The sequence below is a fragment of the Oenanthe melanoleuca genome, chromosome 3, assembly GCF_029582105.1.
Source record: "Oenanthe melanoleuca isolate GR-GAL-2019-014 chromosome 3, OMel1.0, whole genome shotgun sequence".
Classification (NCBI taxonomy): Eukaryota; Metazoa; Chordata; class Aves; order Passeriformes; family Muscicapidae; genus Oenanthe; species Oenanthe melanoleuca.
The window spans coordinates 50,805,040-50,831,865 of record NC_079336.1 but is presented as its reverse complement, the minus strand read 5'-3'; the positions used below and the strand labels follow the sequence as shown (position 1 = coordinate 50,831,865).

Here is a 26,826-nt window from a genome sequence, read left to right as displayed (position 1 = left end):
GTGCAGGTGGTTTCAGCAGCAGAGAAACACTCCACCCACCCACACGTTTCGAAGTAGGGCATTTCCTCTCCTGGGAGTCTTGCAGGCAGCAGAGGTAATGGGAGCCCCTCGGGGAGAGGAGATGAGCAGGCTGGAAAACTGCATGAGGAGGGCAGTGGGAGTGAGAGGGCGTCTGGGGACACCTGCATAAGGGAGACACTGGTACAAGGACACACAGAACACAACAGACTTCAAGAGTCTGAGATCGTGCCCAGGACTCACTTTGGCTGTCAGTGTAGCTCTAATGGACTGAATGAGTCTACAGTTTTGGACAAAAAATAAAAAACAAAACCAAACACCTAAATATTTAATTAACACTGTATTATACTGAAAGAACATGGGAAATTAAATTGATGCTGCATGAGGAACATAATATGAGTGTTTCCTAGTGTTTGAGTGCTTGACTTAATGACCCCATTGGTGCTCTTCTAAAGTCTTGCTGAGTATGCCAAAGTGTGTGCATGTGCACATATGGGGTTTAGGAAATGCCAGGATGCAAGCTGATAGGTGCTTTTTCTGCAGAGACACACTTCTTGAAACAAATAAAATGTAAAAGTCCATGGGGATGAAAAGTTTCATCTGAATTCTACAGAAAAATGTCTTGTGCTATGCCTTTATTTGCCATCTCTAAAATACAGATTTCTCTCTGAAATAGTTGTGTATATATAACTCCCCCCACCCCCAGTAGATGCTCAATTTATCTTCACGATTTTCTTATCCTGTGAATCAGAATGGTTTCTATGACCACTTATTAAAAGACTTTTTTTTTGGAATGCCATTTTCAAGCACTAGTAGGACCTAGATGTAGAGATCAAAGACCTTTTAATTATCTATGGCTATCTAGAGATATTGAAACATGACTTTCCTCTGAACTCTCAAGATACCTGGCATTTTCCTTGTAATCCATGTTTCTCTGATATTATTAAAATTTCTTCTATCTCTAAAATACATACACCAATAGAAATATATTCTAAATCTTGATTGGCAGGTGAGGTTGAACATCTGAATCTTAAAATACCCAACACAACAGAGTGATAAAAGTAATCCTAAATTTATTAATGTTGAAAGTCCTGATTGTTGGAACAGAAAGTTATGATTTCAAATGCTTGAACCTGGTGAATCGGGATTTACTTGCATTCAAGTGATCAGTTTTACAACTTGGCATTTGGATGCTGTTGCCCTACTGAGCACATTTTCAAATTCGATTTAATCACTACAATTTTCATGCATAGTTATGAACTCTCCTAGCCAGTGTTCTAGAAAACTGGGTTATTTCACTTGAAAAATGAATTCAGAGTTCATTTTGTGGAAATTTATCATTATTATCCTCCACATGATGGGTATTACTGAAAAGCAGCACTGAAGAGGGGCATAATGATACTTCTTATTAGCCCAACAGGGAGCACCTCTTTCCTGTTTTTCACTGTATATGTATTCTTATGCATTCAAGAGCTATCTGGTAAGATGTAAATTTGTCATTTCTCTAATTTAATTCTTAGCTGACGAATGATTCCGCTCTGCAGAGTCAAGATTTTCCAGTCTCTTGCTCTTTCTTGACCTTTTTCCTTTTCACTTTATTACATACACATGCTAAGCTCTAACTGAGATGTTGTACATGAAACATGGCTTGCCCCCATCTCCTGAACAAAGCACAGGACTGAATTGTAGGTGATCTTTTTCACGCTGCCTTTGACTTAATTCAATAAAAATATCTGCAGGTCTCCAGGAGGCTGACCCTGTATTTACATTTTATGTACAGTGCTCTCTTGCCAGTGTTGATGCAAAGAAATCTTTTTCTTTGATGCTCCTTTCCATTTCCTTTGCCATGAGTTCTTGTGCGTGCCATGGGCTCGTGCATCCTTTCCCTGCGTGCATATGGCACAAATGAGCAATGCCCCTATTTAGGTTACTCTGGGGATAGCAGCTCGGAGAGTGAGCAACTGGGCTCATTGGCTTTAAACAAGCCTTACTCTCTGTCCTTCTGAGCATATTTGCAGTCTTCAGAACTCCTTTTTTTCTGCTCTGGCAAATCAGATCCTTGATACAGGCCTAATCTGCCGTTTGCATTAGAGAAACCGCTGCAACCGCAAGTTCACTATCTGTGTTACTTCATTTTATCCTCATTCTAATTTGTTCTTTTGCATGCCTCGGAGGGCCAGGCTATTCCTTCTGTGCTCATACACTGGGTAAAAAAATAGAAGTCTGCTGTTACTCTAGACACTTCAATGGCTACATCTAACCACATTTTGAACTACAATTTTCACCACTGGCAAATTAACAGACAGGTAATTTGCACAACAGCTAAATTCTATTTGTCAGAACAAATGACTACATTTCATTCTGTTTTATTCCTTCTTCTGCAAAAAAAACATTACTGGACTGCCCTGTTCTCATGAGGTCCCTGATTGCTGCTGCTGCTTATTCCTACCTGACAGACATGTAGCTAGGCATGACTGCTCCTTTGAGTACATCTGCAAATCAAAAGACAGGAGACTTGTCAGTGACCACACAACACATCCATGGAAGAATATGGGTTAGGCATTAAAAGGCTCATCTCAGTATTAGATGAGGGAAAGCTGTCCTTTGGGACAGGATGAGGGGAGAAGGATGCTGCAGCAGAAGAGGCAGAGAGTGAGTATTGGAGGTGGGGGGAAAGAGGAATAACAATTAAGTCATCTCCACAGAAGGTAGAAACTGTGCTCTTCCCAATCTCTTGCTTTACCTGGGGAACAGAAACTGCTACTCTGGAACAGATGATTTGTTCTGCTCTTCTTTTTTCTTGAAGGCTGCTTGCTACTCTACTAGACAAGCCTAACTATCAGTTTTTTCAGATTTCTGTGGGGGAAAGAGTAAAATACTCCTTTCCTTCAGGACTGTGATTAAGGCTGAAAATAGGAAGACTATAAAACTCCATGGTGGTACATTTTACACTACAACCAATAAAAGAGAGCTGCATGTACTGTTCTGTAAGAAGGTGGTAAAAATATCCTTCTATCAAAACATATTTTTCCATAGCACATTCAGTCTTGTGATCCTTGGCTATGTTTTCCCTCCCATACCAGTGAAATAATTTTCTCAGATTCTCAAACTTTCTCTGTCTCAACTTGCACACCAATTAGTAAAACTTCTTGAAAAGATGGGCTGATGATGTTTGGAGCTGTCTAATCATGGTATTATGTCTAGGCAGACACTTCACCTAGTGAAATGTCACTAGGTACAGAGGCTGCATGGAGTGGAATGGTTATATTTTCCTGTGATATTATTGTACATGCACGTAGTTCTTCTTGTATGATTGTTTTATTTTCCCCCAAACCATTGGACATCAGTACAGTTTGGTTGTAGACCAGACTGCATTTAGAAAGTGTATCTATAGGAGCAATAATACCAGATCTTGCTAAACCAGATGGACTTTCTTACAATTTTGTTATTTCCATCTGTCTTTCCCCATTACAGTCAACCAAGCTCTCTCGGGAAAGTCTAAGTGAATTTCATTCAGTCATTTTATGCTTTATGAAAAAGTACAAAAATATTTTTGCTTGACCTCAAAATGTCCAAATTTTAGCATCTCAAACTTGCCATATGTCTCCTCCTCCTGGAGGTTTTCTTGTTATCTTAGATCTGGAAAACATTTGTTTTTGCAATTTGATTCACAGTGATTTTAATAAGGCTCTGAAATGTTCCAGATAATATTGTTTGGTGGTTTCTGTGGTTTTATTTTGGTTTTTACACATATACATATCAAGGAGACTATTTATGAGAGGATACCATGGCAGAATTTGGCAATGACTTCCACCCAATGTACTAAAATAACTTTTTATATATTTACCTATGTTCTATATAGAGACAAACATATGGACCTTTACATGTTTATATGTAAGGTGGCTGTCAGGTGCCTTCATGTCAGAAGTCTTATCTATACAGAAGCTAAGTGTGCAAGGCCACATGGCTCTTCTCTTGCCTAAGCAAGCATTCTGTCACCAAAATTAAGAAAACCAGCAGAGCAGAAGGCAAACATTTTTTTGCTCCCATCCTTGACAAAGCCAATCTGTCTGGGCCAAGGGAATAATCAGGTGTCTAGTTTTGTATGAAATCTGATAATTATGCTTCCATATGACACCTGCTTTCCAATCTGGGATGTTCATTGATTTGTTGCTGAAATAGTTGCCTTCCAAATAACTTTGTAGGCACAGCAAAACTAGTAGCCTGAGACTATTGTCAAACTCATAGAAGAGAATAATATTCTTCATACCTGTATGTTGGCAAATATTTTCAACTGGAAGTGGTTTTTTAGCACAATTCATGGAAGTTTTTCAGTGAAATTTGCGGGGTGCATACACTTGCTCCTGTATCACAGATGTGTAAGCATAGTTACTGCCTTTGAGACATATTGTAAGTATTTTGAATATCCTTTTTAATGAATATACTATTTGCTTTCTCACAGCACTGCTGGGAAATGATACCCTTCTTATGCTTGCAAAACACAATATTAGAACACTGTTTGTCTTTTCCACAATTTCAGTTTGTCACTGGTGCTTTGTCACATATTTTCTTAATGCTGATGAACCTGTTTGTGTTGATCTGCACTGGCATGGTCCAGTGGTGATTGGGACTGTGGTAGATAACTTCCTCACTAATAATTGTGCTAAAAATGGCAGTGAGAAACATTACAAATATGAGTGGGAAAGAAAAATGTGTTCAAGCTGTACTTTATACATTCATACACATACATGCCTTCCTTGCAGCCCAAGAAAAAGCCTGGAGGATTTCCTGCAGGTTTTCCTTTCCATATATGTAGAGGATGCATGCTGATTTCACACAGGAAAAAGCTGGCTGTCCTACAGACCATTGTGAAGGCACACAACTGCAGAAAGAAGTGACACTGGCACAACTGGTGACTTTCTGCAGCAGATCAAATAGGCTATTACTGCTTAGGCTGCTGACAGACCCTCAGAGATGTGAGTTCCCAGAGTTACTAGTGGCCACAGGGGACACCCAGAACCAAACATGCCCAGTCTGGAGATGAATTCAGTTAAAAGCTGCTCCACAGACAGAATCTTAATTATGCATCCTTTAACATGAGTGGTGCTAAGGTTACAAATTAAATTACAGGATTTTGCTACTGTAAAGCCAGAATCACAGCAATCCTGTAGCCAGAACCATACACCTCTCCAGGAAAAAAAAAAAAAAAAAAAAATCAAGAAAGTTTGTTCTGATAGAAGTAATTATTTGATACATCCTTTTAAAGACATACAATCTTAGGGACACCCTGATACCATGCAGAGCCCTCAGTTGGGTTGAATTATGGTGAGTAATGAAAGTCAGTAAGGGAAAAAGTTTGGAAGAAAATAAGCACCTTACTTATTTTTAAGGGAAGCAATATCCCCTGATCCAATTTGTTAAACAATTCCACAATTGGGGGTGGTCTAGCAAAGGAAATTAGTGTCTTCCCAAGTTCCTACAGCAACTGTGTGTTCTGGCAGACCCCTGCCTCACTGAAATCTAGGTGTCTGCTGGGACATCCTGCCCTTGGCTGCGGACAGGTGGGTAGAACATTTAAAACCTTGCTTAAAAACCATTTAAAACATGACTTAAACTACTCATGGGGTTTGAAGCTGCCATAAAAATGTATTTAGCAGTACCAACCAGGCTCCTTGATTCCCAATCCCATGCTTCATCCTCCAGCTAAAATGGGAGTACACCTTTTCCACAAAGTGTCCTCTCTCTGGTCCAGAGGAGTCAATAGCGTGGATGAGTGAGGCCATAGGAATTTTGCTGGTTGGTTTTGGCAGACAAGGGGAGAAAAGGCACAGTATCTCCCAGGGAGCTGGGCTTCTTTGTCGCTGTAGCTGTAGCTATTGGTTTATTTGTGACTAGCAAACTTGGCCTAGAAATAACCTCTATTCTCGGTTATATTCACTTGAAAGCAAGTCTTTGTCAATGTCTGTCTCAGGAAGCTGCACTGCAATTCCACAAGGCAGCATTTACAATGCTGCCATGCCTTGTGAGGAAGACAGCTGAATCACACAGTTCAGCTAAGACCTGCTTTTTTAGTCCTCTCAACCCTCCAGTTCTTCTCCTTTTATGAAAACCCTCACGCAGATATAGAAATGTACACATTTTTCTTGCAATGGAAACTCCTAATGAGACAGATCCAAAGGGCATGATTAACATGAAGTAATAATGTCCCTAGGAGATAGGGAAGCTCAGCTACAGCTTCTGCCTTGCAGAACTTCAGCATTTTAATTGCCTCGTGATGGCCGGAGTGCTACAACACCCTGACTTTGATTTAATCCAGCAGGTGGACTGGGCTAGCAGATACAATAAAATCTATTTGCTTTTTCTTATCTGTAGGTGCTATTCTTTCATTTAAACACACTTGGTCTAGGAATTCCTAGTCTGTGTGTGGAAAGTTATGTAGTACTGATGTTTAGACAAGAAACTTATCCTGCATGAACTGATCACATTAATGTTGTATTTCCTCACACCACAACTGCATTTAACTCTCAAAGGCTGATTTGCTGAAAAGACAGGAATTTAGGATAATTTTTCTTTTTTCTGTGGGAAAGAAAAATTTTACTGTGGACGAAGAATGCTGGATGTTAGAATTAGATAAACAGCAGAAAGGGTTCATCCCAGCTGCCTATACACATGCAGCTGATACTACCTTTATAGAGTTGTATTTCTAGCAATCATCTAGAATTATTGAGCTATCATCTATGAATTATGTGCTTTGTTCCCCATTTTTATAACATTCACAGTCTAGTATTTGGCATGACTTGCTTTGCCTATTTCCCTTTTTATAATGCAAGTTTTCTGTTCTTAGGTCTTTATAAGGTTGTGGCAGATAAGACTCCATATGTCAGCATTGAAGAAATTGCAACAAAAGTCTCTATTGGGCCAACAAGGTTTGGCCATCCTTGTTTCTACAGCGCCAAGGATATAAAACTGGCAAACTTCACTATCAAACACGGTGAGCAGATCACCTTTAACTCAGTGGAAGAGATCCATGGAACAATGGCTGTGAGCTGTGTCGTGGTCAGAAATAACCAGTCTCACTCCTTTGCATTGCCCCTTTCGCAAGAAGGAGAATTCTACGAGTGTGAAGACGACCAGATATACACCCTAAAAGAGATTGCAGAATGGAAAATCCCTAAGTGTAGAAACCGGATAGTTAAACTTTCCAACACTTTACCTTTGTGGGACTCCTCTAGTCCACTTCCTGAGAATTTTGATGGCTGCTTGATTCTCATGCCTGTCTACGAAGTGCAGGCAGTAATGAAATGTAAGTAGGAATTAAAATTAGTGTTCTGTTAAACTTGGTATAGCAAAGTAGAATAGGACCCTTAAATACACAACATTGTCTTAAAATAGCCATGGAAGATTCAATTTGTTAAAAATTCCTTATCCATGTTTGCCACTAATGTTAGTTTCAAGAGAAAGAAAGATAAAAATAATATTTCTTTTAATATTTCTTTATCAACTGTTAGTTCAGATCATTACCTAGGATTTCTTTCTGTTGCCATTTTGTTGATTACTACTATTAAATCCTCATTGAAAATACACTGCACAATAAAAAGTTTGAGCTTAGGAATTCTGTTCAGTTCCAAGATTCTCTTTCTTTGTGTCTTAGACTTTGACCATGGAGAAGCCACTTGATAATTCATGGCTATGTCTAGGAGGTAGAAAAAGAATAGGGACATAAGTATTGCAATACACTTAATTATCATTTATTTTTCAGAATGAGGATGTCAGAGAAGGGAAAAACATATTATTTTATTCTTTTGCAGGAACAAATATCAACAGAATCTAAATAAAAAAAAACTCATGGACAATTTCTGAAACCTGTAGGTTTAAGGAAACAAAAAGATTAGAAAATCAATGCCTTTAAAAGTTTTTGCTCTGAGATTTTATTTTTAAAAACTCCAAAATACCTATGGCACTAGTTGTTCTAGTTGTTCCACCTAAACATTGATACAGCTGGGTTCTGATTGCAGGATAGTAGCTTAGCTTTTGAGAAGGTTTTGCTGCTTGTTGCATTTACTAGAAGCTAACCAATGAGTTCCATAGAAATTGAGTTCTAAGATATGTGCCATTCATGAGGATATTAAAAAGGAAATCTTTTCACAATTTAGCATTTCTCTGTTGAATTATGTAATCAAGTGGAGAAAAGAGAAAGAAATAAAAGTGGACAGAGACTGTTAACACAATATATTATAGTTATATGCTTATCATAAGACATTCAGCTGTGCTTGCTATGTGATTAAATGTGCAAGTTTGAAAAATATAACCTCAAATGATAAAGCACCTGCTTGCTGTAACTCTGACTAGATTCAGGGATCTAGCTCATCTCCTGAAGCTTGATTAACTCAGGTGTATTGCTATATCCACTTAGATACATTTACAGGAATATCAATAGGAATCTTATATATCAATAGGAATTTAATGTCCCTGAAAACCTTCAGAAGATTCAGAAATATGTGGTATTCACTTGTCTTCCAATCAGTTATTCTAGTAAGGACTGTATTTGTTGTTTTTATTTTAAGTTTCACGGTGTTTCAACATTTGAGAAACATTGCATATGTCCTAAATAACTATTTAATACAAACTTGAAAAGTAGGCTTCATGGTGCATGAATAACTACTTTTATGTGGACCATGAAAAATGGATTTTCACAATTTTTAGTAGAACTATAAATAGACACAAGATAAAGTATGAGAAATATTATCCACTATAAAAAAGATTCCTGATAACTGATTACATTTTCACAGACTGTGAGCAGGAATTCTCTATACTTCTTGTTATTAATAATGAACAAGTTATGTGTGTGGAATTCTCACAAAAGCTCACAGAAAGTTTCATTTTCACCAATTATTTTCCTTTTTTGTCTTTCCCTTGTGGTGCTTGGGATGTTTATCACCTCAAGGTGACAATGTGACAAAAACAGAGTTGGAACAAACACCTTGAATCACTGTCATAGAATTCTGTGATATTAAATAAATCTGATACCAGCTTTCAGTATAAAATATTGCTATGTCCTGCTAGAAGGAAGTGTGAATCCAGAATATACTATCCCTTTGTGTAGGTCTATGCAGAATAAGTCTTATTGAAGAGAGTCATTAAATTTTATTTGCTTGCTAAATTTTACTGCCTTGGTCAGCAACCTGTGCTGTCACTGGCCTGGAGCCAAATTCTTAAACAAGCCTTAATTACATAGTCAGCTTTGTTCTTGGAAGTTTTGCATTCAAAATTTTGCAAGTTCAGTTGTGATAAAAGAGCTGTTGTTCCCTATCAGGTTGTTAAATTCACTGGCACAGTTCTGACAGTGAATAAAACCAAGTGATGCAGAAAAAGATGCAACAGTTCCAGAGAGGAATATAATCTTAAAATATCTTAATTCATAAGAATAACTTATTCTTAGTTATACAAAGGCTATGCCATTTTGCTAAGTGATAGGATTTCCTAATAATTTCAGATGTTTTAATCATTCTTATAAATATCAAAATACCTCTTTCTCCCAGTCTGGCCATAGCAGCAACATGGATCCAAGTGCTATTTATTTATTAAAGATGTTACTCATTCATTTCTTAGAAACCCTAAGCTGCTATGAAATAAAATAATAAAAAGAAAACTTTCACCCAAGAGTTTGAGAAGATAAAAAACTGGTTAAACTTGGTGGTGCTGTGGGGAAAATAGTGAACTGGTCTTTTTCTTAAACTTTGTGCTCACTTGCACACCCTATTTGTGTGGTCCTATGCATATCTGATAACCATATCTCTTAAATTACAACAATTTGACTGTAGCTAGCCCTGTTAGTGGTGTGAACATGGACACACACACCTCATAAAAGGTACTTTTAATATCTGGCCAACAGGATGTGTATTTTATTTCAATTTGTTTGAAAAAAAAACCCAATATATTTCTTTTTCTTTTCAGTTCGAAAGGACATAGTTCATATCCTTTCAGATCTGGATGTTGAGGTCAAGGATGTAACAGACTGTTATGATACTAGCTCCTTCCTTCAGCCATTTTCTTTGGAAGATATATTTGAGAGAACAAGCAAAGAATTTCCTATGGTTGCTGAGATAATGGAAGGGCCTTCAGGAAGCCAAAAACCTTATAACTTATTGTCTAAAGGGAAAAAGATTGTCATATACAAAAAGTACCAGGCAGCAAGAGTCCTAGCCTCTGAGATGAGAAGTGATTCCTCCAAAAGACGTTATTTAATCCCTATGAGCTACAAAGGAAAGTTCAAGAGAAGACCTCGAGAGTTTCCAACTGCCTATGACTTAGAAATAGCAAGAAGTGAAAAAGAACATCTTCATGTTGTAGCAACCAAAGCCTTTACTTCCCCTCATAAAGAGCTTTTTTCTGTTTCAGTTGGAGATCAGTTTCTAGTTCAGCAACGTCAGACCAGTGAAGTTCTCTATGAGGGAAGAAAGAGACTCATAGATGTTTTAGCCTGTGAGCAAATACTGAGTGATTCATATAAAAAAGTGCTCCTCCCTATGTACATGGAAGGTGGCTTTGTGGAAGTGATTCATGACAAGAAACAGTACCACCTTTCTGAGATTTGCAAAGAATTCCATTTGCCTTTTAATGTCAAAGTGTCCGTGAGGGACCTTTCCATCGAGAAAGACATCTTGGCTGCTGCCCCTGGTCTGCAGTTTGAAGAAGAAATCACAGACTCTTACTTGCTGATCAGTAGTGCCAGCAGTCCAGTGGAGAGCTGGGAGATTCCTGTGTATCGCTCAAACATGCTGGTCCACTTGCTCAACAAAGGTGTCCAGACCACTGAGCCGCCTGTGACTCGGACAGCAGTGGAAGAGGTCAGCCAAGAGGAATACTATATGCTGAGAAGATATGAAAACCTAACCCTTCATCCACCACCCAGGCCTCCCAAAAAGCCAACAACAGCACCTCCACCTACTTTTGCACTGCCTAAGCCAGGTGTGTGTGATGTGCTACAGGCTCCAGAGGTGAGGTTTCCCTCTTGTCTTTGAATGCCTTACAACCACAGGTCATGTTCTGCGGGTTTAAAGTCTTCATTTCACTGTTGTATCCTTATGGCATGTACACAGATGGCTCTCAGCTGCCTGTAATAGGCAAATTAGCCATTACAGCCAGGAAAGGCTAAAATCTCCAGTGTGTGTTAATTGATCCATGAAAAACAACGGAACCATGCGGACTCACAGCAGAAATCTTGGCTGTATAATTTTGCATGGATAATCCTTTACTGCACCATTGTAAAAGTGAAGGGAGAGATTTGAAGTGCCTGTATTTAAATCTTTATTAAGGGGAGGCATATGTTTTCATGATGTAAAGATAATTTTGCTCAGCTGGAAATTGCAGAATTAAGTTCACAGAGAGACAGGTTGTATTGAAATTTTTGAATTCATTGTTTTGCACTCATCTGAGTGGGAAATAGGTCTGGAATTAAAAAGGAAAAAAATAAAGCAGTTCTTTTAAAATAGAACTTGATGTTAAAAAAGAAGTGCCCATTCTAGGACAATTTTCTTCATGTTTAACTAACTAAGACAATTTCTTCATTAATCTTTGTGTTGGGTCTGACTGAGGTGGAGCTGATTTTCTTCACACCAGTCTGTAAAGTATTTTTTGTATTTTTTATTTAATTAGGGTTGATAACACACCAATCTTCTGGCTATTTTATAGCCATGCACCCACAGCATGGAGGCCTTCTTGATTTCCCAGTCTTTCCCAAGAAAGTTGTCTGGGGTTGGGCAAGAAGTTGGGGAGGACACAGATGGAGGAGCTACCAAAGGGATATTTCATGACATGTAATACCATGTTCAGCAATAAAAACTGAGGGGGTGATTTGCCTAGGAAGACATCCATAACTCAGAGACTGGTCAGCAGTCTGCTTGTGGGAGGTGGTGAGTGACCACTTTGGTTTCGGGGTTTTTTTCCCCTCTTTCTTTCATTTATTATCTGTCTTTATCTGAAACCAAGAGTTTTCTTGCTTTTGCTCTTACTATTCTCTCTCCTGATGAGATCATCATCATGATGTCAGGGTGGACTGAGTGCCCTGTGTTGTGATTACTATGCTTTAAATGCAGTGTAACTCATGTAATTGTATTTTGGGGAAGTTCTTTTTTTGTGTGTTGGTATGAAACTGAAGTTGAATTGTAGCCTCTCTGAAAGGTCAGTGTTTGTGAGTACTTCTCTTTGCCTGCTGGAGGTGTTCCTCCTCTCATTCCCTGATTCCAAGACCACATGTGTGTCCAAATCTCCAGATAGATCCTGGGAGATGGTTACAGCAGTCTATATGAGAGCTGAATGGGTAAGGTGGCTCCCTGGGGTGTCATTTTTACCTGCCTGTACTACAGAAACGTCTTTTCTTCTAATTTTTACAATGAACATTGAGCAGCCTAAATAAGACATCCTGCTGTGCAAGGAAGGATACATGAGCAACTTGTCCATGGTGCTAACAGGCAATCACCCTGGTACTGGCCAGGGGTAAAGAATTGGGGGAAAATTCCCTAGAGCTGTGATTCTGGTCAACCTGTACCCTTGTCAGTAGGATTCAAAGCTCCTGCAGTTACTGATGGCTATGTGTGCAGAAAAGCAGGTGGATGCTGACTCCAGATGATGCAGAAGATAATATTTTATAAAGTGAAAAGACGGTATTTTCATAAGGGTTGAAGAGGGATGAGCTCAGGTTCTTCTGCATGTTCAAGAGTGAGAGCAACCTTAGACTGCAGCTGTCCAGAGAAAGGACATAATTTAAACACTGTTTCAAAAGACCCTTTTTAATTTTTTGGGGGCAGGTGCCTGTTATAAATAAATAATAACCTGTAGTCAGAATGCTTGGAGTTATGCATATTGCAAATTTCCTCCCCTGGGAAGGTGAAACAAGTAGAGATCCCTTATTCACTAGATTAAACATCCTGAGCTGTAACATATTGTGTTTAAAGTATGCAGAATGCATTATCTTTTCTATGCTGAGCACCATGAGTCCTCTGAGAAGACGTGGATGGTGGCAGCTAGGCTCTGCCTTGTCCCCTCTGCAGCGCTAGGGGAGATTGTGTTTTCTTTTTAAACGTATCAGGAATGTCTGAGGGTTCAGAAAGTCAGAAACTGTGCCAAACTGATAAATAGCCATCTTTGCATATTTTCTGACTATGCATAGGCTTATTTGCATAAATAACAGATGAGTGTCCTAATGAGCTGAACTCAAGCCTGACAAGGTGGCAGCCTGGGATAAGCTTTAGTGCTGCATGAGCTGCCACGCTCCTCCTGCAGGCAGCTCCCTGCCTGGTGCTTGGGGAGCTCTGGCTGCTGGCTGGAGAGTGGGGAATGGTTTGCTTGCACACCATTTGGGAAGCTCTGCTTGGTTTGGAGCTGCAGGATAAAATGCTGCTGCTGCATGGGTCCACAGAAGACTAAGATCTGTCTGTTTTTCGCAAGAGCTGAGGATCCTCTGCAAGCGTGGGTCACCTTTACCTACAGCTTGTGCTTTGATTGCCTCAGCTCTCAGCAAGCTGTGAGGGCAGAGAGGCTCCAGCTGTCTCTTCCTGCTGTTCTCTGACCTTGCTAAGGAAACCCTGGGCCCAGGAGCAGGGCAGCATGCTTCACTGTGCACTTCTGGTCATGCGAGTCCCTGGATTGTATGAGATTGGCATCCAGCGTGGAGTGGAACCCCAGAGGAGTGTGAGAGCTGCCTCTGTGTGTGTGCAAGGTGCAGTGCTGCAGGGACATGGATGTCTGCACAGGAGTGTGAGAGCTGCCTCTGTGTGTGTGCAAGGTGCAGTGCTGCAGGGACATGCATGTCTGCACAGTTCAGCTAAGTCCAGAGACACCAGATGAGTTCTCAAACGTGATGCAGCTGCATTAACCAAGCACTCTGACCGGTCTCTTCATAGGGCTAATTAAGTTGGCTCAGCTCCTGCTGATCCAGCTTTCTTTTCCAGAACCTGGGATCTCTCCTCTCCCCTCCACAGCACAGCACAGACTTTCCCTTTCCCTCTCATATGACAATTTTGTTTGCGTAACATCCAGACCACATATCTTTGCAATTTCATATTACTTGCTAATTGAATTAAAAAAGACAAGCCCCAAGAAAATGCATGTAAACTAAACAAATGAAAAAAAGAACTTGTATTGAGTGATGAAAATAATCTTATACTTCATACAGCAAATATCTATCTAATATTATGAACCAATAGCATATATTTATCCAGTAGCCAATACCTCTACTCACAAGCACCCCCAGCTGAGGACAGGAATGACATAACAACTTGTATCCTTTGTCTTGTGGTAAAATATATTCTAAAATTTACCAGAAATCTACATTCTCTTTGCTAGAGTCATTGGAATGAATTTCAGAGAGGGTGTTAACTGACATGTAGAATTAAATAGTCATCCAGTTTCTGATTTGTGAGTTTATCTAGAAAGTGAGAATGACCTAATAAAACCCTAGAAGTTAATGCTACTGATTTCAGCATGGATCATCTCACTGACTTGCTAAGTTGTTCCTGGAGAGAAGTCCCTGTAGGAGTATTCATTCAGGACCTCACCTTCTTGAAATGAAAATTCATATAAGGGGAACAATCCAGATGTGTCTGTCTTTTCCACACATTAGAAACACCACTGCAAATATGACAAACCAAGTTTTCACTTAGTAATTTCCTTGAAAATAATTTTCTAAAATTCCTTTTTCACCTGCTTGGAAGCCTACTGTTTCCTCCCTTTCAAGAAGATTCAAGCAGGAAAACTTTTCTAACTTTCTTTTTGCCTATGAGTTCAAGCAGTAAATATCCTACACATTTAAGAAAGTATTAATCTATGTCCTTCAATGGTTTTGTATTAAATTGAAAAAAAAGGGTCTGCACCAAAAATTGGTAAGTGCAATCTTAATCAATGCATGGAAATGCATTTTAGCCTTGCACTCCTAAGACCATAAGGGTGCTGCTTAAGGGACAGTATTTCACTCCTGATAAGGAGTAAGAGAAGTTAGTTCCATCCAGTGCTATCATCAATGGTCTGTTTAGTTTCATCTACCTAACCTGAACAACAGTAGAATGAGTAAAATATCCATCAGCTGGATTGCTGCTAAATAACTTTATGAATGTGGAACTGGGAGAGTCAGTCACAAGCAGTAATCTGCTCATCTCTGGCAAGAAAGTTGAGACAATTCCAGCCAAGGAAACTGTAATTTAATAAAACAGGAGAATCAGGGCATGATAGTTAATCGTCATTTTGTGCTAAGGTCCATTATCCTTTCAAAAGTCATTACAGTGTTAAGATACCGAGAACTTTCTTGCTTTCTTGCTTTTTATTTCAAAATTAAAATGAAAGAAAAATTATCACTTCCATCTGGCTTTGCAGTTCTACAAACTGAGCTATCAAAATCTGCCATTAACATATTTATCGCATCTGTCTTCACAGCAGAATGAAGACTTATCTGGAATTAAGTTGATAAGACATAAGCTGCGTTTCTCAGCAAATGAGTTTTCCTGTAGTGCCTCCTTTCCTTCCTCATAACTATTTCTTTTCTGCTTCTGGAGCATTTTTCACATTTTTGTCTTCTTTATAGAGTAGATTTAACACAAATATTTCTGCTGTGTAGCAAGAAACTAAACTTCCTAAACAAAAGCATATTAGAAAATGCACACTGGACATCCAGGAAAGAATAGGTAAGAACAGACTTCATGAATTAACAATCTTCTGGCTCTAGAAATGAGCAAGAAAAAAGATTCATTAGCAGATGCAGAAATGTGCATATGCAAACATAAAGAGGAGGATTTCTCTCTCACAGCTGTGGCATTATGGTTGCTGATGCTGCACCTGTGCCTCCTCTTCCTCCCTTTTTTCCTGTCCCCACAGAAGAGGATATTTCCCACTCCCTGGAATCTCACCTTCCACCCTCTCTTTCCCCCTCCTTCCCCACATCCTATCTATTGTTTCTCCCTGTAATTTTCCAGTAGTTTTGTAGGTCCCTAATAAATAACATGGGAAGTCTGGAAGTACAGCTATACAAGCTGAGGACCACCCCATGCTGTCATTGGTGCCAATTTCCTAAAGTGTCTCAAAATCCCATCCCTACCACAGCCTCACCTGGTCAATCAGGTGTGTGTTCCCTCCAAGTCCTTGTGCTGCAGCTTCCCACTTTGCCAAGAACCATGTCCACACTGTGCCATGGGTTCCTTTCCCTCCTAAAGCCCATCCTGTGACACACATGCCTGATTTCCCACAGCCCCAGGTGTTTAGGTCCCCTCATGCTGCACTTTTCACTCCTAACCTGTATGATATTGGTTCCCAGTCCTTTGTACTGCTTTCAACAGGCTTGCCTTTTCCTGTGCCTTGCTTCTTCCCAACACATCTCCACTTCCTGCTCCTCTTTCATGCAGTGAGCTGAAGCCAAGGTCACAGGAGTGGGAGGTGCAGGGACACCTCGAGTTATCACAGGCTTTTGTTGCCTTCCCCAGCAGCATGTATTCCAAACCTCAGCACAGGATCAGTCTCCTGCTATGATCTCGGGGAAAACTGGAGCAGGGTGTAGGTGCTGACAAGTGTCAAGCAGTTTGATTTTCTTGTTGGCTGGACAGTGCAAGCTGAAGGATTTTGTACTGACATTGCTGCAGAGATTCTTATAGCTGTGTGTGGATCTGGGGGCCTGTGACCATTTTCTGGAAAACCTATCCACATCCTTTTATTGTGCTGGGCTGAAGACTACACATGTACCATCCCACTTTACATCCTGGGGTTTTATGCAGAAGAAACCAAGAAATGCTGGCTGGAGACCAGGATTGCTGGGTGCAGTATGGACTCTGAATGAACCAACAGAAAGGAGTTAGAGGAACTAGAAACCCTGAAGCCCAAGCTAATAAAGGATTTGCCTTTTCCTGGTACTCTCAGCATCCTCTTTTTCTTTTAAAAAATACCAGAAGCTTAAAATTTCCACAGAGAATCATCAAGTCTGCAGTAGGCACTGACTGTGCTTTGATGTTACTCTCAAAACCGAAATAGAGTGGGGAAGATATCAATGTGCCTGCCAGAAGGACAGGCAGTACATAATTGCCTGAAGAAACAGCAGGGCAATCTGAGGTGTAAGTCTCATTGCAGAAAGGCATTAGTGATACAGGAAATGCTGATATAGTACATGGAATTAAGGAAGGTACAGATGAACATTTGGATATGCTGACTGATGAAAATGCCAACTGGTTAAAAGCAAATTGCTTAATTTAGAGCTAAAATGAATTACTTGCAGAACAAAGAGAAAAGAAATATAAAAATAAAAAGGATGCCCAGAAGAAATAAAAAAATTTAACCTCATGAAAATATGGAACCCTTGATAAGAAGGAAAACCCTGAACAGAGTGTGTGAGCCAAAAGCCATTGATGTCAGTAAGGAAAGAACTGGCTGGCACTTTTTTTTTTCCTGTCTCACAGAAAGCGCATAACATATTACAACACATAACAAAACCATATAATTATGCATAATTATGAAGTAGGACAGAAAAAGTAGAAGAATAAATCTAAGATTCAAGGAACCACTGCAGCAGAATAACTCTCCAAAAATAGAATTTGGGGAGTGGTGGCACAGAAATGTCTTTTTTTTCCATTGGGGTTCCAAGTTTGCCCTTCTCTTTACAGCAAGAAAATTGGAAAATTATGTTTGTGGACAGCTAACCTGTTATGGACTGTATTTTGGACTTCTGTTTGGAAAAATCACCAAAGGGTTTTCCAGTGTAAAATGGCCAGAGATAATCTAAAGCACAGCAAATTTCCAGCAGGAAGCACAGTCCCCATACTCCTGCAGTGCCCATCTGCAGCAGTGGCAGTGACCTGCCAGGCTGCTCCCAAGGATGCTCTGGATGCTGCCAGAGCTCTGGGCAGCTCCCAGGCTCTCTGACTCCATCTCTGCTCAAGCACCTTCTCTGAAAAAAGCCCAGAAAGCTGGTGCAAGGTGGCTGGTGTCCCTGCTTTGGTCTCCATGTGGAAAGGGCTAGCTGGCACAGATTGAAATTAAATTTTCCAGTCACTGTGTAATCAACTAGTGTTGATATAGCCACTGCTAAAAAATTATGGGGAAAAGAAAAAGGAAAAGAAGGAGCTTCACTAAAGCCACTTAAGTGTTGTATGTGGTCAGTGTAAGGACACACTGACATTGCCCATTAATTATGCATTCTTTTATGAAATTCAAGCTTTGGCAGTACTGTTAGCTGAGCATTCAGGTAATGAAAGCAAGCCTGTTGTGATTCCTGTTGGTGCCACTGGAAAACCAGAGCAGTGATTCCAGGCTTGCAATGACTGTAGGCAGTGGCTTGTATCAATAGCCCACCTGAACTTGTGTGACAGTCTAAGTAGAGGGTCACTCAATAGGAGTCACTGGAGGAAAAAAAAAGGAAAATAAAGAAAGCTAGTTTGTGGCATGCCATGGACCACTCTGATGGACAACACTGGTGATGAATTCTGCTCAGACTCTGCTCTGGTTTGGACTTTCAATTACCTAGAGTTGAAATCTGATTAATAAACCAGGATAAAACTGTTCCCAAAACATCACTTTTAAACTTTAAATTTAAGAGTCTTTAAAAAGTAAATAATATTTTATGTGTGAAATGAAGAAACCATAGCTACTTTTAGGGATCCATCTGTTTTGCATAAGTGGTAAATTCATGTTCTTCAGTATTAATAAGGAAAAAGTGGTTGAGTTTGCTTGTGAATTACTGTCATTTGAAGGGAAAAGTGCCAAACAATTGAACAGTAGTTCTACAAGAATATTCTGGCTGTGTGAGGAGAGGGGCTCACAGGAGCTCAGTAGGTCTGGTTTACATCACCACTTCTGTAAATGCTGCTTCAGTGACCACAGGCAAATCACATAAATATCATTGCCTCCAGATACATGAAGAAACTGCCAGGTGTGAAGAGGGATAGTGGATTTACAGCCCATTAGTTGCTTTATACAGATGCTTTAAGCTCAGGTAAAAGCAGGATACATTGCCTCACTTTCAATAAGGGTCAGAGCTACCTCACATTTACTCTGGAGCAGTAACCGCACAGACAGACAGTTGCCATGGAGTATTAAATGAGCTGTAAATCCATGCTCATTTACTAGGTGGCAACTTGTTCATGTAGCTGTCTCCTCTCTGTGAAATGGGACATGATATTCATTTTCACATCTGGGATATTTGTATAGACAAGAATGGTTTTTCTATATATGCAGCATTTTGTACATTGGGTACTGCAATAGCAACATCACTATTATAATAAAAATAATATCAACAATGAAATTACTGAATATTAGTACATTTTAGCCCTGTTTAAAGCTTTTAGCTGGAAGTTTATCTACAAAAGAGGTGAAAAATCCAAGAGACAGCTGTCTAGGACAGTTGTGGATTCTGAAGTGTGTGTATTTTGTGTGTATTTAAAAGAGGAAGAAACAAGAAAGAATAACTTATTTGAGAACTGATACCATAGCAAGGTGTTAACTGGGAGGCTCACTAGCACCTTTGAGGGTTCAGTCTTTTGTTAACCACTTCATAATTTATTCTAATAATAGACACAGGTCTTTGAGCTTGTCTTCTGCATCTGCTGTGGTACATCTTATGTCTTTAGCCTTGTCTTCACCAGTTGTCTTACAGAAGGCAGCAGTCACCTTCGAGACAAAAAGAGTTATGGATGGAAAGTCAGGTGTTTCTTATAATGCCTCCATAAATTTCCCCAGCTTGTGGGACTTTGACAGACGATAATATTAAACTGAGAGTTGTATGTTAAAGGTTAATTTGTGCAGGTACAAAAGGTGCCAGCAAGGGAAGAAAATGGGGAAAAAGATAGCTGCAATATAAGTTACATCCATCTATCTAGCTACAAGCTGGCTAGTTCTGTATATGTATATTTAATCTATATCTATCTATCTATCTATCTATCTATCTATCTATCTATCTATCTATCTATCTATCAATCAATCAATCTATCTGTCTATCTATATCTATATCTATCTATCTATCTATCTATCTATCTATCAATCAATCTATCTGTCTATCTATATCTATCTATATCTATCTATATCTATCTATCTATCTATATCTATATCTATATCTATATCTATATCTATATCTATATCTATATCTATATCTATATCTATATCTATATCTATATCTATATCTATCTATATCTATATCTATATCTATATCTATATCTATATCTATATCTATATCTATATCATCTATATCTATATTTCTATATCTATGTCTATATTTATCTATGTCATCTATATCTGTATCATCTATATATCTATATCTATCTATATCTATATCTATATCTACATCTATATCTATATCATCTATATATATTTATATCATCTATATATATCTATATCTATATCATCTATATATATATCTTATATTGATACATCATACTTGTATAAAAAGTAATCAGACATAACTGGTGATGTATAAATAAATGCTGGACTAAAAGGTGTGTTTTTTTAAGTCAACCTGACATATCATTTATACTACTTGCAATGATGCAGCACCTCCATTTGGGTGGAAGAGAGGATTAAGAAGCTAAACTAGGAAGGAGAAATTAAAAAATAGTGAAACAGAAAAACAGAATATCCAGTTACATTCTATCAAACTGTGAAATGGGATGGGAAAGCAGAATTTATGTAGGATGGAGGGAATTGCATTTTTGATGCAAAAACGCTGAGGGTGAGCACTTCTCTTTCTAAAAATGTTCTTTTCCCCTTGTGCATATCTTAATTCATTACCATCCTGCCCTCATTGTCTCTCATACAAAAGTGAAAAGCAGTCATGTAAAAAAAATCTACTCTGTTTCAGCCAGCTGAATGCATACATACATGGTGGCTAACATGAAATATCTGCTCTTTATCTGTTCTTTGCACCTTGCTGAACACACAGACCAGAGGTGTCTTGGTTTGTCTCCTACTTTTACTCCAACATTTGATGGAGTGAACACCCAGGCTATCAACCTCCTAGATCATTCATACTCCTTCTCTGCTCTCACGGTTCGAGCAATAGGAATATGGATGCAAAAGCATGGGAGCTAGAAGGAAAACAGAAACTAAATCCTGAAACAGCAGGCTTAGATTTTGCACAAGGCTTTTCATTAGTTTGCATCTTCAGAAAAAAATAGAGATAAAATCATCTCATGCAATATTGAAACCACTTCTGCCCATATGAATAGCTGAATGTGAAACATCTTGGTCTACCCTCTGAAACAGAAAATAAACCTTCTTATGAATGTTATGAGTTATTGAATAATAATATGGCAGTAGTCTAATGCTGCTATTGTTGAACCTAAATGAAAAATCTTATTAATCATGGATTTGACAGCTCATTCAGTTATAATTATGTTTCCTGTCAATCCAAGCTCTCATTATAATTGGATCTTACTTAGAAAGGAAGATGCTCCATTGACTGCTCAGATGGAGAAAAATACAGGTTTGAAAATGAAAATATCAGTCTGAATTCTGTTTCCAGGGAGCCTGCTTATGCATTTACAAGTTGGATAACACTTTAATCCTTGCTGTGTGTCACATTTGGATGTTACTATAATAAGATTCTCTCACTGACTAGACACCAGCTCTACAGTCATGACAGTGAAAGTGAAAGCAGGAAGAGCAAATGAAACTTCTCAGGGATGCTGGTGTATCATCACCACAACCTAGTTGCAAAGAATTAACTGAAATAGATGGCTTTTCTACAGAAAGTAGTGTATTCAGCTGTGAATTTACAGCTAATTTGGTTTCCTGCATGCCCTCTTTTGTGGTTACCCAGTTTGCAGAAATATTAGATATTTCACGTGGCATTGAGAGGAGATTAAGTTGCTTCAAACCAAGGCAATTTAGTGTGCTGTAGGGGTGTTTACAGAGAGAGTTAGTGGAAAGGAGCTGTAAATTCATTCCCTAACTTACTGCACAGTATCTTTATAAACAAGGCCAAAGACAGAATAAGGAAAAGCATCTGAGGTAGTTATCAAAGCTGTAGAGTATTCAGGCTGAGACTGAAAGTACTTGGAAAAGCATTTTGGATAAATGTCATTTGGAAGACACTCTGTGGGCTAAATCTGTAAATTGCATATTGGAGGCCCCAATTTTGTGGGAGTAACAGAGGGAGGTGGTGCCTTTTGTGCAGATCACAACTAGTTGAGGACACAAGAAAACACAGGGTAAGTAAAACTTAGACTCAAATTTTAAAAGTAAAGGTTTTCTAGAAATCCCTTTTCTAAGCCAGCTGAAATGAGAACTCCCAGAAGGTGTTTTTGTTCATTGGCAAACTGATGTAGTTACAATAAATGGGAATTTAGAGAAGTTTTCTAATGAGTAGTATAATACTCACCAGCATAGAGACTGGTGACAGACTGCTTTCACCTTTTTGCAGGATAAGGAATGAAAAATCTGATAACCTCAGGGATTCTTTGCATGACTGTAAGGGCTTGTTGGCTATGTGCTTGACGCTACAGCAGACATGCACACTGAAAAACAATTAAGTAAGTAACCTTTTTTCCTTCCCTGGCTCAACCAAATGAGGCACAGATGGGAGAATAAGTTGTAATCCACACCAGAATTTAGTAGCTGCATTGGGACAATATGCTTCTTCTATTATTTGTCTTCAATCACTGCAGCTTAGCACTATCTTTTACTTTGCTTTGTGCCAAGGGAAGACAACTCAGGTCCTCACTGAGATTGCAGTGCCTGAGAGAAATAAGGGCAAGGCTAAGAATGAAAATACTACAAATGTGAACAGGAATAAAAATCCAAGGGAAAGTGGAAACTGCTTGTTTTGGTTTTGTTGCTATGCATTCCTATTTTATTCACAATAGCTGACTGACTTCTTATCTCTGAATGAATAAATAGAAGTTAAGATTTGTTTCAGGTGAAGAGTTGATGCCAGAGGGGATTTCTTGTATCATTATAGTGGAAAGATCACCAAGTTACAGAGGATCATATGCCTCTACAATCACTCGTGTAGTGTGAGCTCATGGGGGTTTATGCAATGGTTTGTAAGGTGCCTATTAGCATAAAATGCCTACAATATTTATCATGGAACTATGTAATTTGAATGGTGGAATAATAATTCAAATAATACTTTTCAAAATATATAACTTGATCAGCAGCTGTTGAATCCATAAAATAAATATTTATATTTGTGGGAAAGCTCTGAAAAGGTCAAGTAGGAGACATTTTAATCCATGTTTTCAATTTGTCGCTATATGTTTAGAGTAATAAATCATAGCAGCTTTCAAGAATAACAAAGGCAACTGTAACATATGGCTCTCAAACGTCTGTGGACTGTAGATTAAACTAATTTGTTTTTCCTGAGCACCTAAACACAATTTCGTTATTTGTTGGTTGTGATCTCTTCTGTAATTACAAAAAGAGATTTGATACCTAATGGCATAAACCATTATGCTAACAACTTCAAATTAATGAGCTCTTCCAGCTTATTTCAAAAGACACATTGCCAAGTGCTGCCATCATATTTTGCATAACTTTATCAAATGTAAATACATTTTCAGATGTACAAATGTAATTCACATTTGCAATTTTCAAATGTAAATGCAACTTCTCACCCTGTTTGCAGGTACAGCACAATTGCAATAACATGACAGTCTGAGACACTAATTTGTTGATTTAAAAAATACTTTACAAATGTTTTATGTGCATATACATTGCATGACACCTAACCAAATGTCGTGCTTGGCTTTTGACACGTAGTGTCATTCAGAGGTAACCACAAAACCTCCTCTCAGGTGTGAAGACTCCTGACAGCATTTGGCTTTTCTAGCTGACTTCAGCCAATAGTTTCCTTTCTGAAACCCATGCTATAAGCACACTTTTAGTCAAAAGAACTGTGTTGTTTGCCCAGCTTCTCTGCTGGTTACACATTTTGATGCCTGTGTCCTGTCTTAAAATGTCTGGACTAGTACAGATTAACATTGTGGGACATGTGTGGGCACGATTTAAGGAAATAAAGCTCCATTTGCTTTAATGCAATTGAAACTACTTCCAAGAAATGCGAATTTGGAATATTTGTTTGGGAAGAGCAAAACAACACGAGTGTCTCTTCAAAGCTGGGCCAGCATGCTGCAGTGAAGAATGGGCTGGATGGGTTCTCACCACAGAGAGAGGTGTCTTTGCTTGGGTAGCCACATGTTAGAGATGGGAGCTGCATCTCTGTGTAAGTTTCCACTCTGGTCTCTGCTCTCAGTGCTGCCTAGAGAGCCAAGTAGACACTTTGTGGTTAGCTGGATGCAGTTTTTAACTGCATTGTGGAGTTTTCCTGGCTGTAATCAGAGCAAGGACATGTAGCTAGATAATTGTAGTTATGTACATTCTCCTGCCTTGATCTGGAGCTGAACTCCACCAGTGGCATAGCAATTAACCCAAAGTGAACAACAGACATGTTTTTCACAATAAGGCTGTGATTAGTGCATTGTGTAGGGAAAGAGTCACCATGTTATGGCTGCTAGTACACACAACCCCCATCAGCAGCTCCAGTGAAAACCCTGGGCCATGGATATGTTGACCTGGACTCTGCAAAGTTGTGCAGGTACAAGGTCTGAGGGATAAGGTATGGCCCTGGTTCAGAAGGAAATGCTTTGGCAGGGAAGGCTGAGATTTGGTGTCATCCAGAAACCTGCAGCCTAGAGGAAAACCAACATTCTCAGACAACTGTTTTCACCCCTACCTTACAACCTGCTCTAGTGTTTGCCTTTTTGGGTCCCCCAGGTATGCAGCAATTGCCAGTCTCTCAAAAATCTCATGGGGTATGGAGGTTTGGCCATATGCATATCAAGGATAAAGTTAATTTCTTCATAGAAAGAGGCATAAACAATTTAATTTACAAATTTAATTTACAAATCAATCCCCATAGATCTCAGGATCTATGCTTTTCTGTTGTGCACATTTCATTGCTACTGAAGTAGAAATATGTTCAGGAAAAAATGTATAAGCAAACATTTAATGGAATTACTTTGTATGGCTGGGGAAATTTTGTTTTCCTCCAATTTTCTTCTCTTATTAAAAGTCAATATTGCCATGCAAATTCTTCCTGGACAAAGAGACAAAGTAAAAATTCAAATGTGAGCTAGTCCTCCTGTTTCCATAGCTCTTGAATGCCAGTAATTGAAGGGTTAATGGATTCTGGGGTCTCTAGCAGAGCCTTGTTTTCATCCACCATTTTGCTTTTGTAGCATTTTTTGTAACAGGAACCAGAGGCAGAGGTGAGAAGATCCATAAGAAACATTGACCTCTCAAAGGCAACAGTCACAGCTGTTTTTTTTCTTCAAACCCTTATTTAAAACAGGTTGTGCTTGGTTAGAGGTTGTTTCTTTGTTAGATGTCTTGAAATTGTGGAAGACTGTCCTTTGCCCTCTGCACACATGCACACACACAATAAGTCACAAAAATGAAAACTGTTTTATTTTGACAGTCTAATTCCAGAGTGTAATGCCCCATGCCTTTCTTACAACAAGATGAATAATGGGGATTTCTGAAGTCTTCATCTTTACTGCTGATTAAGATGTAAAGTGTCAGCACAAATTTAAAAACAAGAAACAATTTCAGTAAATATTTAATACCTTTGTTGTGAAAAAGAAAACTTTAGTTACATTTCCATGTGGAAAATCCATATATTGGCAGAAAAACATATGATTTGTAGTCCTGCCATAAATTTTGATTTCTATAGACTGGAAACACTGCACATATGCATATGTCTGTTCAGCTCCCATTTCAGGTAAAAGAACATGTGTCATGGCTTTCTTTTCCTTACTGGTACAAAAACTATAAAAATATGCTAAAATCCTACCCCACACACACAAGGTTGCCTAAATCAAATAGGTTCTCTCCTTCTCCCTGTCCCTGTCCCTCTGCTTCTCCTTCTCCCTGTCCCTCCTCACTGTATATTTATAAAGGAAGAAGTACACAATTTTTTAGCTTTCCTCCTCTTTTTGAATTTTATGAATCCATTTTTTCACACAAATTACACAAGCATCTCATTGTATTAAACTTCTGTCCTAGATAACTTTGCATAGCAGATAAATGAAATCATCTACAGAAGAATTTTATACTGAAATTCTTTTTATATCATCAGTATTCAATAAATGTGTCTCCACCTACTAGTCTCACAGGTTTCATATTTTCATTAATAGGTGAAATAAAGTAAATTTATTTCTCTTTCATTTTACTTTTTAATTTTTAGTTCACAATCATTTCTCTTTCATCTGGGAGATATATGTGAATAGATTGAATTTATGGAGAATTATGTTTTAAAATACACCACAGCAATATTGGGAACCCTTTCCCAAAACATAGTAAATGTTTTTTTTCTATTAATTTACCTAATATAGTCATAGCTTAAACAGAGATAATCTTGGACAAGATATTTTTTTTTTTGACATCTAAGAAAACTATCTACTGATATACAACCACTAAGAGCATTTTTGTGCATCTGTGTTCATTACATTTAAAAGCTTGTTCAGTTAAGGGAAGATGCCATCCCTACTCTTTCAAAGAAGGAAAGCAAACCCATAAAAAGCACAGTTTTTCACATTAGAATTTTGTTTACTAGTTCCTAGTCTAACAATAAATGCCATATTAATCTTATTCATGTGTAAAATTTTTTCTAGCCACTTAAGTTATGTTCTACACTTTATAATACAACGAGTATTATAAAATCCCCATTTAATAAATTTAACATCCTGGATAAATATCACTGTCATTCTACTTGCAGAACATAACTGATGAGTGAAATGTTCCTAGTAAAGCATATTCAGCAGAAGTTCAGAGAACAAAGCTCTTGCTAAT

At 38.5% G+C, this 26,826-nt stretch overlaps 1 protein-coding gene across 4 annotated transcripts in view; it reads left to right on the top strand.

The window, feature by feature from the left end:
* The window catches only part of THEMIS (thymocyte selection associated), a 76,100-nt gene that overhangs the window by 14,793 nt on the left and 34,481 nt on the right, over nt 1-26,826 (top strand). For 3 of the 4 annotated variants that reach the window (XM_056488277.1, XM_056488278.1, XM_056488280.1), the window contains exons 3-4: nt 6,863-7,321; nt 9,973-11,015. In XM_056488277.1, the coding sequence (XP_056344252.1) occupies nt 6,863-7,321; nt 9,973-11,015 (1,502 nt within the window). Of the gene's footprint in view, nt 1-6,862; nt 7,322-9,972; nt 11,016-16,640; nt 17,600-26,826 lie in introns of those variants that run through there. The other variant, XM_056488279.1, reaches the window with a different exon arrangement.